Source organism: Chiloscyllium plagiosum, unplaced genomic scaffold (genome assembly GCF_037043375.1).
Source record: "Chiloscyllium plagiosum isolate Xiang-an unplaced genomic scaffold, Cpla_swu_hap1 HiC_scaffold_11, whole genome shotgun sequence".
In the NCBI taxonomy this organism is placed as follows: Eukaryota; Metazoa; Chordata; class Chondrichthyes; order Orectolobiformes; family Hemiscylliidae; genus Chiloscyllium; species Chiloscyllium plagiosum.
The window spans coordinates 52366346-52383147 of record NW_028270149.1 but is presented as its reverse complement, the minus strand read 5'-3'; the positions used below and the strand labels follow the sequence as shown (position 1 = coordinate 52383147).

Genomic DNA, 16802 nt, shown 5'->3' with positions numbered 1-16802 from the left:
AATCCAGAGTAAGTATATTCCTGTCAGGGTGAAAGGAAAGGCTGGTAGATATAGGGAATGCTGGATGACTAAAGAAATTGAGGGCTTGGTTAAGAAAAAGGAAGCATATGTCAGGTATATACATAAAGGAAGTAGGAGTATACTTAAGAGGGAAATCAGGAGGGCAAAACGGGGACATGAGATAGCTTTGGCAAATAGAATTAAGGAGAATCCAAAGGGTTTTTACAAATACATTAAGGACAAAAGGGTAACTAGGGAGAGAATAGGGCCCCTCAAAGATCAGCAAGGCGGCCTTTGTGTGGAGCCACAGAAAATGGGGGAGATACTAAATGAATATTTTGCATCAATATTTACTGTGGAAAAGGATATGGAAAATATAGACTTTAGGGAAATAGATGGTGACATCTTGCAAAATATCCAGATTACAGAGGAGGAAGTGCTGGATGTCTTGAAATGGGCAAAGGTGGATAAATCCCCAGGACCTGATCAGGAGGCTCCCAAGCACGGAGGATGTCATCTAGACAGGGGACAAAACGTCTGCAACACAAATTCCCAGCTCGGCGAACAGAACCACAACACTGATTAGCAAGGTTAGATCTCATGGAACACAGAGAGAACTCGCCATTTGCATACAGAACTGACTCAAAAGGTAGAAGACAGAGGGTGGTGGTGGAGGTTGTTTTTCAGACTGGAGGCCAGTGACCAGTGGAGTGCCACAAGGATCAGTGCTGGGTCCTCTACTTTGTCATTTGGGACTCGACTCATTGGAATTTATAAGAATGAGAGGTGATCTCATTGAAATATATAGGACTCTTAAGGGGCTTGACAGAAATGCTGAGTGGACATTTCACCTCATGGGAAAGTCAAGAACTAGACAGCACAGTCCCAGAGTAAATCGAAGACTAAGAACATTGTATGTCTTTGGAATTCCTTGTCACAGAACTGTAGGGGAAGAATTTAGGCTGAGATATACAAGATTTTCACAAGGAGGGGAATCAAGGGTTATGGGAAAAGGGCTGGAAAGTGAATGCGAGGAATGTCAGTTCAGCCACGATCCTATTGAATGGTGGAACTGGCTTGAGGGGCTTAATGACCTACTCTTGCTCCTATGTCTTATGGTTTCAAACTAAGGGGTCAGCCATGTAAAAAAGAGATGAGGTATTAATTGCTCAGAAGGTTGAGTGTCTTTGGCATTCTTTGCCTCTAAAGATGGTGAGAGCAGAGTTTTCAGATAATTTTAAAAGATAGTAAATGGGCCATAGAGATGTACAGCAAAGAAACAGACTCTTTGGCTCAACTCGCCCATGTCAACCAGATATCCTAAACTAATCTAATCTCATTTGCAAGCACTAGGCCCATATCCCTCCAAACCCTTCCTATTCGTATACCCATCCAGATGACTTTTAAATGCTGTAATTGTACCAGCCTCCACCACTTCTTAGAAGATAGTGGGTAGTTGATTGGAGGGTTGCTTTTCAGACTGGAAGCTGTGACCAATGGTGTGCCAAAAGAAGTCATGCTGGGTCCACTGCTTTTTGTCATTTATATGAAGGATTTGGATGTGAACATACGAGGTATAGTAAGTTTGCAGATGACACCAACATTGGAGGTGTACCGGATAACAGGTTTTAAAGTGGGGAGTAGAAGAACAATTACTGGTAGGAATGTGGAGTAATCAGATCATTTATGATCCTTTTGAATGTCAGAGCATGGTGCAGGTACCAGGCAGCCTACTACTGCTCCAAACTCATGGGAAAATCTGAGATAGATTTTAAGAAATATCTGAAAGAAGAGCATTGAAGTGAAAATGGAGATGGAAATCTCACGATTTTTGCAGCTGGTTAACTGAAGCCACATTTGATTGTGGGATGAAGGAGGAGAGAACAATTAAGGAATTGGAGTCAGATGAGATGTAACATAGAAGGAGAATACAGAATAATTGTAGCACTGGAGATATTGCTCAGTGACCACTATTATTCAACAACATTCTGTATCGATGATTACACAGGTGGAACATCTTTTTGGCAAAAGGCCAGAGGCAATGTTCCTGATGTTGATCACAATCTCCCCCAAATCAAGCATATCACAACACTGTAAATGAATCAGTTTTAGCTTTTAATCCTTTTATTTTCTATGCTACAGGTATCCCCCTCCCGCCGAGCTCCTCCTCATTGTTACTGTTCCTGAATTATAAAGATGAAACTATTTGGTGCATTAAAGCACCAAGTTCTGTAGGGGGTGCTACTGCCACACAATGAAAAATCATGGTTTGAATTAAATGGATCACAAAACCAACAGAGGGCACTCCACAAGTCTTCAATGTGAAAGCTATATTTAAACAAAAAAGTATTTCACATTACTGGCTTTCATCAGCAATAGTATTTAATTTCTGCTCACTGTTGTAACATCCAGTTGTGGAAAAATAATAGATAACATTCCATTCTTAACAAAGTTTAATTATATATCCATAATTCTAACTGCGAAAAGCTACTCAGAGCAGACCTTTTCTTAGTTCATTTTATTTGACCCATTAAACTGGACGATTGTTATCAACACTCTCATTATTCCTCCTTTTCTGCAGGTATATATTCACACTGAGATATAGTTCTACCGGATTCACTCACCTTTTTGTTTCCGAGCCCATTTCTCACTTGTACTCTCAGTCTTACCCAATTCTCAGGGGAAATTCAAGTATGTGACCAATTTAGACTCACTTCAGTTTAAATCCACAAACAGTGACTGAGATTTCATATTACTAAAAGACACTTGTAAAATACGTCAACTGTGTAATGATAGGGAAACATTTCAGGAAAGGGGAAGAAGTGGTCATTAAAAACCACACCTCTCCATCTCTACTCTTGGTATGGTAGGAGGTACACATTGTAACATTGCAGTTTTATTGGGAGGAATATTGTTCTTTTTAGTACAAAATGTTATGCTTTATACTTTATGGATCTTCCAATCTATCCAGTAGTGTCTTACCATTCCCTGGTGTAGTACAGTCACGAGGCTCTTCTGCGATAGTAGGGGCCATCACAAGTGAGCCTCCCCTGCATAATAAGATAAAGACTTTCCAAATGATAATTATAAAGCTGCTTTTATTGTGATGTGATGTGAGCTGACAGGTTTCTATTTGTTCATTCATCATTCCACTAAAGATGACAGCCATAGGGCTATAGCACAATTTGTGGAAATGCCAAGACAAAATTCTGGTCCGGTTGCTAGATTTAACTACACTCTGTAATGGAATGATAAAAATCCATGATCACCATCAGCTGGACACTCTAGAAATGACATTAAGCAATAATGCTTTTCATCAGTGAGATGATTTATTCTGCATTTTTCTGCGTTTACGAGGGTTCTGTTTGACTTTTGATTTCATAGTTTTCTTCTCTTGAAGCAAATCATCTTCAGAGATTGGTTCAATTATTGTTCCCATTTTTGTCACAACCTTTGGCAGCGTTAACTTCTGCATGACTTTCTCAGTATTCCATGTACTCCCAATAGGGACACAGATACTCTTTTCAAACTGATTCTGATGCGAGTATGGGAAAGGCAGTTCATTTACCTGCATCAAAACAAATAATTCAGCGTTTAGTACCAGACAAAATAATTTATACACTAATCACAAGGTGATGGAGTCTATTCTCATCAAATAAATAATTGATACATAAAGACTTTGTCAAAATAGAACTTAGCAAGGATTATATGCATTTTACTAAAATTACAGTCTTAGCTATCAACAGCTCAGACATGAAAACAGACACAGTAGACTACGTGGCTCGTAAAGCATTTTTTGCTATTCAAGTAATCATGACTCTTTTTGGGTTTTAACTCCACTTTCTTGATCTCTCCACATTCCTCAGATCTCAGAGACCAAAATTTTGTTTCTCATGTGCTTAAACATAACCTGTGACTGAGTATCTTGAACTCTACTTCAGAATTGTAAAGATCACAACCCTTTGAGCAAAGACATTTTTTTCCTGTGTTTTGCACTGCTAAATAATCAACGACACATTCTAATAACATGACTGCGTATTTTAGATTGTCCAGCCAGCAAAAACAACTAACTAATATCTATCCTGTCAAATCACTTCAGAATCTTCTACGTTAAATCAGGTCACCTCATTCTTCCAACTCCACGCAGTATAGGCCTCTCTTAAGACACCCCTTTCAGCCTTAGGATTTATCTAGTGAAAACGTACCATACCATACTGCCTCCAATGCAAGTATATCATCCCTTAAATATGGAGATCAAAACTAGACTCAAATTTAAAGCAGGAGTAAACTATTTGGTGTTTACTCTACCATTCAATGTGATCATGGCTGATCATCTAGCTCAATGCCATACTCCCCATATCCCTTGTTACCTTTACAATCTACAAATATACCTCCTTCTTGACTATATTAAGTGAGTTGGCCTCCACAACCTACTGTGGTAGAGCATTCCACAAGCTCTCCTCATAAGTCACGATTCTACTTTGTTTTGTATTGTCAGCAAATTAATACATTACAATCTGTGTTCACAGGCATTAAAAAACCAGAGTACTGATTTTTGGGGCACTCCTCCAATCACAGACTGCCAACTTAAGAATGACCTAATTACGTTTAGTCTTTGCTTCTCGTCTGCTTTCCAAACACTAATTTTACTGACCAGTAAAAAAAATGGGTCTGCACAGATTAAAAATGTCTCAAGTACAATCTCAAGAAATAGTGATTATCAATTAGGTAATACAAAGTGATGATAGGAGAGATACATTGAGCTCAGCACTCATATGGTAGGAAAAACTGCCATTTCTTCAGTAACCATTGCTGAAAAGTGCATATGTTGATATCAGGAACAGCATGATACCTTCAACTTGTACTGATAAGATGTGCATGAAGACTGCTCAATTGAGTGAGGAATCCATTGACAGAATGCAATGGAAGAGTCACTGACCAGTTATTTAGAAACTGTTTATGATTATTTCAGAGCTGTAACAGTGCACTGAGAAGGTCAAGAAAAGCAGAGATTTACAACACTCGACACATTTAGAGTCATAGAGATGTACAGCATGGAAACAGACCCTTCGGTCCAACCCGTCCATCCCGACCCGATATACCAACTCAATCTAGTCCCACCTGCCAGTACCCGGACCATATTCGACTAAACCCTTCCTATTCATATACCCATCCAAATGCCTTTTAAATGTTGCAATTGTACCAGCCTCCACCACTTCCTTTGACAGCTCATTCCATACATGTAACACCCTCTGCGTGAAAAGATTGCCCCATAGGTCCCTTTTAGAGCTTTCCCCTCTCACCCTAAATCTGTTCCCTCTAGTTCTGGACTCTGCCCACCTCAGGGAAAAGACTTTGTCTATTTATCCTATCCACGCCCCTCAATTTTGTAAACCTCAGCCTCCGACGCTCCAGGGAAAACAGCCCCAGCCTGTTCAGCCTCTCCCCAGAGCACAAATCCTCCAACCCTGGTAACATCCTTGCAAATCTTTTCTGAACCCTTTCAAGTTTCACAACATCTTTCCGATAGGAAGGAGACCAGAACTGCACGCAATATTTAAACCAATGTCCTGTACAGCCACAACATGACCTCCCAACTCCTGTACTCAATACTCTGACCAACAAAGGAAACATACCAAATGCCTTCTTCACTATCCTGTCTACCTACGACCCTACTTTCAAGGAGGAGAAAGTGAGGTCTGCAGATGCTGGAGATCAAAGTTGAAACTTTATTGCTGGAACAACACAGCAGGTCAGGCAGCATCCAGGGAACAGGAGATTCGACGTTTCGGGCACAGGCCCTTCTTCAGGAAGGAGCAGAGAGTGTTCAGCAGGAGAAGATAAAAGGTAGGGAGGAGTGACTTGGAGGAGGGGCGTTGGAAATGTGATAGGTGGAAAGAGGTCAAGGTGAGGGTGATAGGTCGGAGTAGGATGGAGGTGGAGAGGTCAAGAAGAAGACTGCAGGTCAGGAAGGCGGTGCCGGGCTGGAGGGATTCGGCTGAGACAAGGTGGGGGGAGGGGGGATGAAGAAACTGGTGAAGTCCAAGTTCATCCCCTGTGGTTGGAGGGTTCCCAGTCGGAAGATAAGACGCTCCTCCTCCGACCGTCGCGTTGTTGTGGTTTGGCGGTGGATGAGTCCAATGACCTGCATATCCTCGGTGGAGTGGGAGGGGGAGTTGAAATGCTGTGCTACAGGGTGGTTGGGTTGGTTCGTCCGGGTGGCCCAGAGGTGCTCTCTGAATCGCTCCGCAAGTAGGCGGCCTGTCTCCCCAATATAGAGGAGGCCACACCGGCTGCAGCGGATGCAGTAGATGATGTGGGTGGAGGTGCAGGTGAATCTGTGGCGGATATGGAAGTTTCCTTTGGGGCCTTGGAGAGAAGTGAGGGGGGAGGTGTGGGCGCAAGTGTTGCACCTTCTGCGGTTGCAAGGGAAGGTGCCGGGAGTGGAGGTTGGGTCGGTGGGGGGTGTGGATCTGACAAGGGAGTCGTGGAGGGAGTGGTCTCGACGGAAAGCTGATAGGGGAGGGGAGGGAAATATATCCTTGGTGCTGGGGTCTGTTTGGAGGTGGCGGAAGTGACGGCGGATGATGCGCTGTACATGGAGATTGGTGGGGTGGTAGGTGAGGACCAGTGGGGTTCTGTCCTGGTGGCGGTTGGAGGGGCGGGGCTCAAGGGCGGAGGAGCGGGAAGTGGAGGAGATGCGATGGAGGGCACCGTCGACCACGTCGGGGGGGAAATTGCGGTCCTTGAAGAAGGAGGCCTGAACAACTTTTCTTTCCAATCCTCCCACTTTCTCCAAACAAAAGGAGTAGCCATGGGCACCCGCATGGGCCCCAGCTATGCCTGCCTTTTCGTAGGGTATGTGGAACAATCCATCTTCCGCAACTACACTGGCCCCACCCCCCATCTTTTCCTTCGCTACATTGATGACTGTATCGGCGCTACCTCGTGCTCCCACGAGGAGGTTGAACAGTTCATCCACTACACTAACACCTTCCACCCCGACCTCAAATTCACCTGGACAGTCTCGGACTCCTCCCTCCCCTTCCTAGACCTTTCTGTTTCTATCTCAGGTGACCGAATCAACACGGACATCTACTACAAACCAACCGACTCCCACAGCTACCTGGACTACACCTCCTCCCATCCTGCCCCCTGTAAAAACGCCATCCCATTCTCCCAATTCCTTCGTCTCCGCCGCATCTGCTCCGGAGGACCAGTTCAAAATACGTACAACACAGATGGCCTCCTTCTTCAAGGACCGCAATTTCCCCCCCGACGTGGTCGACGGTGCCCTCCACCGCATCTCCTCCACTTCCCGCTCCTCCGCCCTTGAGCCCCGCCCCTCCAACCGCCACCAGGACAGAACCCCACTGGTCCTCACCTACCACCCCACCAATCTCCATGTACAGCGCATCATCCGCCGTCACTTCCGCCACCTCCAAACAGACCCCAGCACCAAGGATATATTTCCCTCCCCTCCCCTATCAGCTTTCCGTAGAGACCACTCCCTCCGCGACTCCCTTGTCAGATCCACACCCCCCACCGACCCAACCTCCACTCCCGGCACCTTCCCTTGCAACCGCAGGAGGTGCAACACTTGCGCCCACACCTCCCCCCTCACTTCTCTCCAAGGCCCCAAAGGAAACTTCCATATCCGCCACAGATTCACCTGCACCTCCACCCACATCATCTACTGCATCCGCTGCAGCCGGTGTGGCCTCCTCTATATTGGGGAGACAGGCCGCCGACTTGCGGAGCGATTCAGAGAGCACCTCTGGGCCACCCGGACGAACCAACCCAACCACCCTGTAGCACAGCATTTCAACTCCCCCTCCCACTCCACCGAGGATATGCAGGTCATTGGACTCATCCACCGCCAAACCACAACAACGCGCCGGTCGGAGGAGGAGCGTCTTATCTTCCGACTGGGAACCCTCCAACCACAGGGGATGAACTTGGACTTCACCAGTTTCTTCATCCCCCCTCCCCCCACCTTGTCTCAGCCGAATCCCTCCAGCCCGGCACCGCCTTCCTGACCTGCAGTCTTCTTCTTGACCTCTCCGCCTCCATCCTACTCCGACCTATCACCCTCACCTTGACCTCTTTCCACCTATCACATTTCCAACGCCCCTCCTCCAAGTCACTCATCCCTACCTTTTATCTTCTCCTGCTGAACACTCTCTGCTCATTCCTACTTTCAAGGAGCCATGAACCTGCACTCCAAGGTCTCTTTGTTCAGCAACACTCTCTAGGACCTTACCATTAAGTGTATAAGTCCTGCTAGGATTTGCTTTCCCAAAATGCAGCACCTTGCATTTATCTGAATTAAACTCCATCTGCCACTTCTTGGCCCATCTGATCAAGATCCTGTTGTAATCTGAGGTAACCTTCTTCGCCATCCACTACACCTCCAATTTTGGTGTCATCTGCAAACTTACTAACTGTACCTCTTATGCTCGCATCCAAATCATTTATGTAAATGATAAAAAGTAGAGGATCCAGCACCAATCCTTGTGGCACAACACTGGTCACAGGCCTCCAGTCTGAAAAACAATCCTCTACCCCCCACCCGTCTTCTACCTTTGAGCCAGTTCTGTATCCAAATGGCTAGTTCTCCCTTTATTCCGTGAGATCTAACCTTGCTAACCAGTCTCCCATGGGGAACCTTGTCAAATGCCTTACTGAAATCCATATAGATCACATCTACCGCTCTGCCCTCATCAATCCTCTTTGTTACTTCTTCAAAAAACTCAATCAATTTTGTCAGACATGATTTCCCACGCACAAAGCCATGTTGACTATCCCTAATCAGTCCTTGCCTTTCCAAATACATGTATATCCTGTCCGTCAGGAATCACTCCAACAATGTGCCCACTACCAACGTCAGGCTCACTGTTCTATAGTATCCAGGCTTGTCCCTACTACCCTTCTTAAAGACGTTAGCCAACCTCCTGTCTTCCGGCACCTCACCTGTGACTATCGATGATACAAATATCTTAGCAAGAGGTCCAGCAATAGTTTAAAAGAATACTGTAAAAAAATCTGCAGTTTCCTTCCAATTTGAATTTACCTATTATTCACAAATGGCAGTGAAGAATCAATGACAACACTCTTATGAAGGTGTAAAACAATGAGACTAATTCTGTGCACCCTCATCACATGCTCCACTTCAGAATTGGGGGCTGGCACAGAGAACTATCACTCTTTGAGAAAACCATAGCAGAGATTCAAATGAACAGTAGGACTCTTCTTCAAGCTCAATTTGCTGCATTTTATTGAAAATTCTTTTTAGCGGTGTAATACAGGATGTGAATTCAAAGAAAATCTTAAGCAGCCCATGTAAGAACGTAAGAACCTCAAATAAAATCTACTTAAAGTCAGTGCTACAGAATTTGACAGCATAATCGGGGGCCTAGATCTGTGCCTGTTCACTAATCTATCCAGTTTGCTTTTGTTCTCATAGTCGACTGTATTTTCTATTCTCTTTTCAATTATTAATTTGCTTGTTTTGAAAGCTTTTGTAGATTCTGCTTCTATTATCTTTGACAAGGCAATATATTAATAACATTTAACTTTTAACATTTTTGAACATCCTACAGTGCTTCAAGGGAGCACTAAAGCAAAATCCGACACTAGGCCAAATAACAAGACATTTAGCAGATGAACAAAAGCTTGACGACAAATCAGTTTTAAAAGGTGGAAAGCAAAGGAGAGAGAATGGAGAGTGGAGAGTTTTAAAAAGGCAATTTCAGAGATTAGGAATTCAACTGCTAAACTGAATTCCCAATTAATGACAAAACAATTAAAATCAGATATACTGCAGTGACTAGAATTAGACAGCGTAAATATGTCAATGAGCTATAGGGCTGGAGGAAATTACAGAAATAGGATGCGCTGGGGGCATGGAGAGATTTGTAAACAAGAATGGGAATTTTAAGGAGGAGCCAAGATAGTTAGGCGTGTACTGGGGTGGGCCGTAAACTGGATTTATCGCAAATTATAGGTTAAGATTCTCTGCATCACACCACTGTTGCTCAATATTTCTTCCCTCCCCACCCAAATCAACTGTAATCAATAATGACAGTAACCTCAAATTTATGGGCTCCAGTTATTAATTTACCAGCAAATATAGTTTTCCTGAATTGACTGTCAAAGTTTTCAAGTTTGAATACCACACTTATTTATTCCATGAAATGGACTGTATATTTATCAATCTTGAAAATAAGAGTGCAAATTCCCCCTCACCTGGTGTGCTGCAACTCCAATGTCTCGATTCTCATTGATTATAACATTTGGTAAATGTTGATCCTTCCTGGGTGGAGGTGGAGCAGCTTTAATGCGGAACCTAGAGAAGCAACAGCGAGAGTACAATTAGAGTGAGGCAAAATGATGTTATCCACAGATACCACTCACACCCCCCCCCCCCCCCAAAAAAACCTTCCAAAATACATTTACCAAATGTTCTGTTTCAATTTTAGATTTGTTCAAATATGGAAATACCATTTTGTTTTGATGCTCTCCCAGATACTGTTCTAAATCACATGATAATCATGCCACACCGTAGAAAACACAAAGTAACTGGTTTCAATCTTCCCTGTGCAATAATTTCAGAATTTTGAACACCTCAATCACACTGCAAGCAATTCTGTTGTAATGAAGACAGACAAAAGAATTTGGATTGTTTCTACATTTGCATTCCCTCATTCCAAACAGCTTAGGAGTGAATCCATACTATAGATTCAATTATTTCAATCCTACTTCTACTCTGTAACCCAAAACTGCCCACAGTACTATATTTACGATCTTACATTCTATACAAAGTTTGTGAAAAGATTTGTAGCTCAGGTGCTCGTTGTTGTGGTTCTGTTCGCCAGAATTACATTCTATACCTTTTGCCATAAAGGCCAGTATTGGCCAATCTTTATTATCTTACCTACTTGAGCAACTGCTTTCAAATGTCTAACTTTGAGAATTTCAGAACCCTCAAAATATGCTTTTACATATTCAAAGCATCATTTTCATCTATTTTTAAAAAGAACAATTACTAACGCTCTTAACAGTTTATCTTACTTCTCAGAATACTTACTACCATTTCCACTTTAGCATCCTTTGCAATTATGGATAACATTTCCTTAAGCTAACAAAAAAAAATATTTTGGATACTGGAAATTGTAAAATAAAAACACAGATGCTGGGGAAATGCGGATCAGACAGCAATATAGTGGGAAGAAATCAAAACAGAGGGAAGACAGAAATGCTAAAGTTTTTAAACTAGTAGAAGGGATGGGGCAGGGAAAACAAAGATGAATTGTGATGGGTGAAGAGAAGGAAAATGAAATAAAAATAGTTCACTAACAGAAAAAAAAGTCATGACAGGTATAATCAAAAGTCATATCCAAATAAAGTGCAAATTGCTACATTAAAAAACATCTGTATACCACGAAAAGATTAAGAAAGAACCCATATTAGACTGAAAAAGCAAAACAAAAGAAATAACAAGATGGAGGCCAAGATATGGTCTAAAATCAATGTTTGATTGCAAGTCTACATAATTCAGACACTGATCTAAAAGAACTTGGTAAAATATTTGAAGCACTTGACACATCTTCAAAATCAGTTTGCAGCTTCTAACTTTTTTCTCTTCATCCACATGGTTTGAAATTAATTTGGAGATACACCAAACTTTCCTCAACACAGGCCTGTAATCACCTCAGTAAATACTGTTTTACATAGTCTTACAGTCATTCTCAACATTTTCCTAATTTTCTGTGCAGTATTTGCAAATCTTAGCCCATTCCTAAATTCTGATCCTAATTCTTGATAGACAGGGCAAGGTACTCTAAGAAAATTATGCAATAATTGGATAAAAATATTGTAATTAGTAAGTTGCTACAAAAATAACATGTCAAGAAGTCAACAGATTTGGTACAATTTTAGGGAGGAACTTTTCCAACCAGTTAAGCTTGGTAAAATAATACTAGTGGAGAAGAACAAATCAGAAATGCTGCAGTGATGTCCATCCATTTGACACTTAGTCTCTTTCCTATTTGGTTTTCAAGAGCTTTGAAAATGCCAGTATTCTGGTTGCAAATGAACATCTTCTACAGCATCATTAAAACTTCTGGTGGCCGTGGAGGTAGGTCTGCCCAATGTTGATTTCCTCATACTATTCTTCACTCTTATGAATGAATCAAATAGACTTTAGACCACTGTAGACCTTTTATTCATGGTTATTGAATCAAATCACTTTTAAAAGATATCAACTGACTTAGAATTAATATTGGTTGCAACTGGAGTGAACATTGAATACTTTATCAGGCATAGGCTAAAATTTATATTGTAATTAACCAGCAGAGAACCGTCCATAGCATGATCATTTCCCAAAGGACCTACCTTTTTCTTTTCTTTGCACTTGGTTGGAGACCTTGTCCTCCCCATTCACCCCACCCCGGTAAGGTTAAGTCAATGTCTTTTGGTTTGCTAGCATCAACATGCTTCTGTTTATCTTTTATGAAATCATCAATGACATCATCTGATGCAAAGGCCTCCTGAATGACCATGCGCTGGTCTTCATATTCTTCATTCTAATAAAGAAGTAGTTGAAAATTATTTCAACAGAGGGTCAATGTAATTTTTAAATAGATGTTCTATTTACCAATCATGTTTTATACCTAAATTTGAAGTATATATTATTAGTAATCCAACATGCAATATTTTAATTATGTATGTTGCTGTTATTTGTCAAAGTTACTCATTGATTTCTTGTTGAGAGCCATAATCTCCATCATTTTGCTCCTGGATCATTCTCAGCGATACTGAAACACAACTACAAGACTACACAAAGTTCTAAGTCTAATTTTAGTTGTGCACATTGAAGCAAGAGACTTCTCAAACATCCAAATCTTTGCTGAAAAGAAAACTTTCAGCTTGATAGTGTAACATGACTCCTTCATAGTTTGTAACAATCTTGCTTACTGTGTTCCAGCCTCTGATACCATTCCGAGGTGCCCTTGAAAAGGTAGTGGTGAGCTGCATTCTTGACCACTGCCAGCCATCTGATGTAGGTCTATCTCTGACACTGGTAAGGAGGGAGTTCCAGGATTTTGACCAACACTGAAGGAGCTTCCAAGATGGTGAGTGGCTTGGAGAGGAACTTGCAGCTGGCAGTGTTCCCACATATCTGCTGCCTTAGTTCTGCATGATAGTGGTCATGGGTTTGGGAAGTGTTGTCTAAGAAGCCTTGGTGAACTTCTGCAGTGCACAGATAGTATACACTTGCTGCTACTGAAGATCAGTGTTGGGGAGACTGAATGTCTGTGGATGTGGTGACAATTAATTGGACTGCTTTTGTGCTGGATCATGTCAAGCTGGAGTGTTTTTGGATTTGCACTGATCCAGCAAGTGGAGAGTATTCCAGTACACTCCTGACTTGTGCCTTAAAGGTGGTGGGGACAGGCTTTGGAGAGTGAGTTACTCCCTTCAAGATTCCTAGCTTTGGACCTGCTCTTGTAGCCACTGTATTTATATGACGAGTTGGGTTTCTGGTCAGTGTTGATTGACCAGAATGTTGATAAGGGATTCAGTGATGGTAACGTTATTGAATGTCAAGGGGCAATCGTTAAGATTCGGTCTTGTGGGAGATGGTCACTACCTGACACTTGTGTGGCATGAATGTTATTGGGACAGGTCTGCCCAAATGGGATATAGACCAGGTCTTGCTTCATTTGAACATGGACTTCAGTACTGAGGAGTCGCAAATGAAGCTGAACATTATTCACTTAGATTGATCACCACTACCTTCCAATGACTGGATTAGATTAGATTAGATTCTCTACAATATGGAAACTGGTCCTTCGGCCTAACAAGTCCATACCGACCCTCCGAGAGTAACCCACCCAGACCCACACCCCTACCCTGTATTTACCCCTGACTAATGTACCTAACACTACAGTCCAATTAATTGTCACCACATCCACAGACATTCAGTCTCCCCAACACTGATCTTCAGTAGCAGCAAGTGTATACTATCTGTGCACTGCAGAAGTTCACCAAGGCTTCTTAGACAACACTTCCCAAACCCATGACCACTATCATGCAGAACTAAGGCAGCAGATATGTGGGAACACTGCCAGCTGCAAGTTCCTCTCCAAGCCACTCACCATCTTGGAAGCTCCTTCAGTGTTGGTCAAAATCCTGGAACTCCCTCCTTACCAGTGTCAGAGATAGACCTACATCAGATGGCTGGCTGTGGTCAAGAATGCAATTTAGCATGGCCAATTCACCTAACCTGCACATCTTTGGACTGGGGGAGGAAACCGGAGCACCCGGAGGAAACCCATGCAGACATGGGGGAGAATGTGCAAACTCCACACAGACAGTTGTCTGAGGGGGGAGTCGAAGCCGGGCCCCTGGTGCTGTGAGGCAGCAGTGCTAACCATTGAGCCACTGTGCCGCCCACTGGTCAGAAGACGAGTTTCATAGCAGCCAAGGAAGGTTGAGCCTAGGATATCACTCACAGGAACTCCTATAGAGATGCTCTGGATCTAAGGTGACTGATTTGTAACAACCACAACCATCTTTCCCCATATGCTAGACATGACTCCGTACACTCATCACCCCTTGATTCCCATGGACTCGAGTTTTGCTAGGGCTCCTTGATGCCAAACTCAGACATTGATGACAATGGCAAACACTCATCATCCCTCTGGGATTCACTTCATGTTCACATTTGAACCAAGGTTCTACTGAGGTCAGGAGTTGAGTAGCTCTCGTGGAACCAAAACTGTGCATCAGTGAGCAAATTATTGCAAAGCAAGCACTGCTTGACTGCACTGGTGATGCCCCCACTTTACTGATATCTGACAGTAGGCATTGTGTGGTGATTGACCATCTCACCATCAAGCCAGCAGATAAAGGGGACGCAGTGGTAGTCTGGCGCACTGACCTCTACACCGCTGAAGCCAAACGCCAACTCGAGGACACCTCTTCCTACCGCTCCCTTGACCATGACCCCACCCCCCCCCCTCAGCAAACCATCATCTCCCCAGACCATACAGAACCTCATCACCTCAGGAGATCTCCCACCCACAGCTTCCAACCTCATAGTCCGAGAACCCCACACTGCCTGGTTCTACCTCCTTCCCAAGATCCACAAGCCTGACCACCCTGGCTGACCCATTGTCTCAGCCTGCTCCTGCCCCCTGAACTCATCTCTACCTACCTCGACCCTGTCCTACCCCCCCCTAGTCCAGGAACTCCCACATACGTTCGAGACACCACCCACGCCCTCCACCTCCTCCAAGACTTCCATTTCCCCGGCCCCTAACGCCTCATTTTCACCATGGATATCCAATCCCTCTACAACTCCATCCGCCATGACCAGGGCCTCCAAGCCCTCCGTTTTTTCCTCTCCCGACGTCCCCAACAGTACCCTTCCACTGACACTCTCATTCGTTTGGCCGAACTGGTCCACACCCTTAACAATTTCTCCTTCGAATCCTCCCACTTCCTGCAGACCAAACGGGTAGCCATGGGCCCCAGCTATGCCTGTCTCTTTGTTGGCTACACAGAACTGTCGATCTTCCGTAATTACACCGGCACCACTCCCCACCTCTTCCTCCGCTACATTGATGACTGCATTGGCGCCACCTCGTGCTCCCGCGAGGAGGTTGAGCAATTCATCAACTTCACCAACACATTCCACCCTGACCTTAAATTTACCTGGCCCATCTCTGACACCTCCCTCCCCTTCCTGGACCTCTCCAACTCCATTAATGACGACCGACTTGACACTGACATTTTTTACAAACCTACCAACTCCCATAGCTACCTGGATTACATCTCTTCCCACCCTACCTCTTGCAAATATGCCATCCTGTATTCCCAATTCCTCCGCCTCTGCTGTATCTGCTCCCAGGAGGACCAGTTCCACCACAGAACACACCAGATGGCCTCCTTCTTTAGAGACCGCAATTTCCCTTCCCACGTGGTTCAAGATGCCCTCCAACGCATCTCATCCACATCCCGCACCTCCGCCCTCAGACCCCACCCCTCCAACCGTAACAAGGACAGAACGGCCCTATGCTCACCTTCCACCCTACCAACCTTCGCATAAACCAAATCATCCGCCGACATTTCTGCCACCTCCAAAAAGACCCCACCACCAGGGATATATTTCCCTCCCCACCCCTTTCCGCCTTCCGCAAAGACTGTTCCCTCCGTGACTACCTGGTCAGGTCCACGCCCCCCTACAACCTACCCTCCCATCCTGGCACCTTCCCCTGCCACCGCAGGAACTGCAAAACCTGCGCCCACACCTCCTCCCTCACCTCCATCCAAGGCACTAAAGGAGCCTTCCACATCCATCAAAGTTTTACCTGTGCATCCACTAATATCATTTATTGCATCCATTGCTCCCGATGCGGTCTCCTCTACATTGGGGAGACTGGACGCCTCCTAGCAGAGCGCTTTAGGGAACATATCTGGGACACCCGCACCAATCAACCACACCGCCCTGTGGCCCAACATTTCAACTCCCCCTCCCACTCTGCCGAGGACATGGAGGTCCTGGGCCTCCTTCACCGCTGCTCCCTCACCACCAGACGCCTGGAGGAAGAACGCCTCATCTTCTGCCTTGGAACACTTCAACACCAGGGCATCAATGTGGACTTCAACAGTTTCCTCATTTCCCTTTCCCCCACCTCACCCTAGTTCTAAACTTCCAGCTCAGTACTGTCCCCATGACTTGTCCTACCTGCCTATCTTCTTTTTCACCTATCCACTCCACCCTCCTCCCTGAC

General features: G+C 44.3%; 1 protein-coding gene across 1 annotated transcript in view; it reads right to left on the bottom strand.

Moving 5' to 3' along the window:
• Positions 1-2360: 2360 nt before the first annotated feature.
• Positions 2361-16802, bottom strand: part of LOC122557220 (U3 small nucleolar RNA-associated protein 14 homolog A) — a 52346-nt gene continuing 37904 nt past the window's right edge. Inside the window, exons 12-14 of the mRNA XM_043704671.2 lie at positions 12397-12587; positions 10249-10348; positions 2361-3568 (exon numbers count right to left, since the gene is read on the bottom strand). Coding sequence (XP_043560606.2) covers positions 3317-3568; positions 10249-10348; positions 12397-12587 — 543 coding nt within the window. The 3' untranslated portion in view covers positions 2361-3316. The remainder of the gene's footprint in view (positions 3569-10248; positions 10349-12396; positions 12588-16802) is intronic.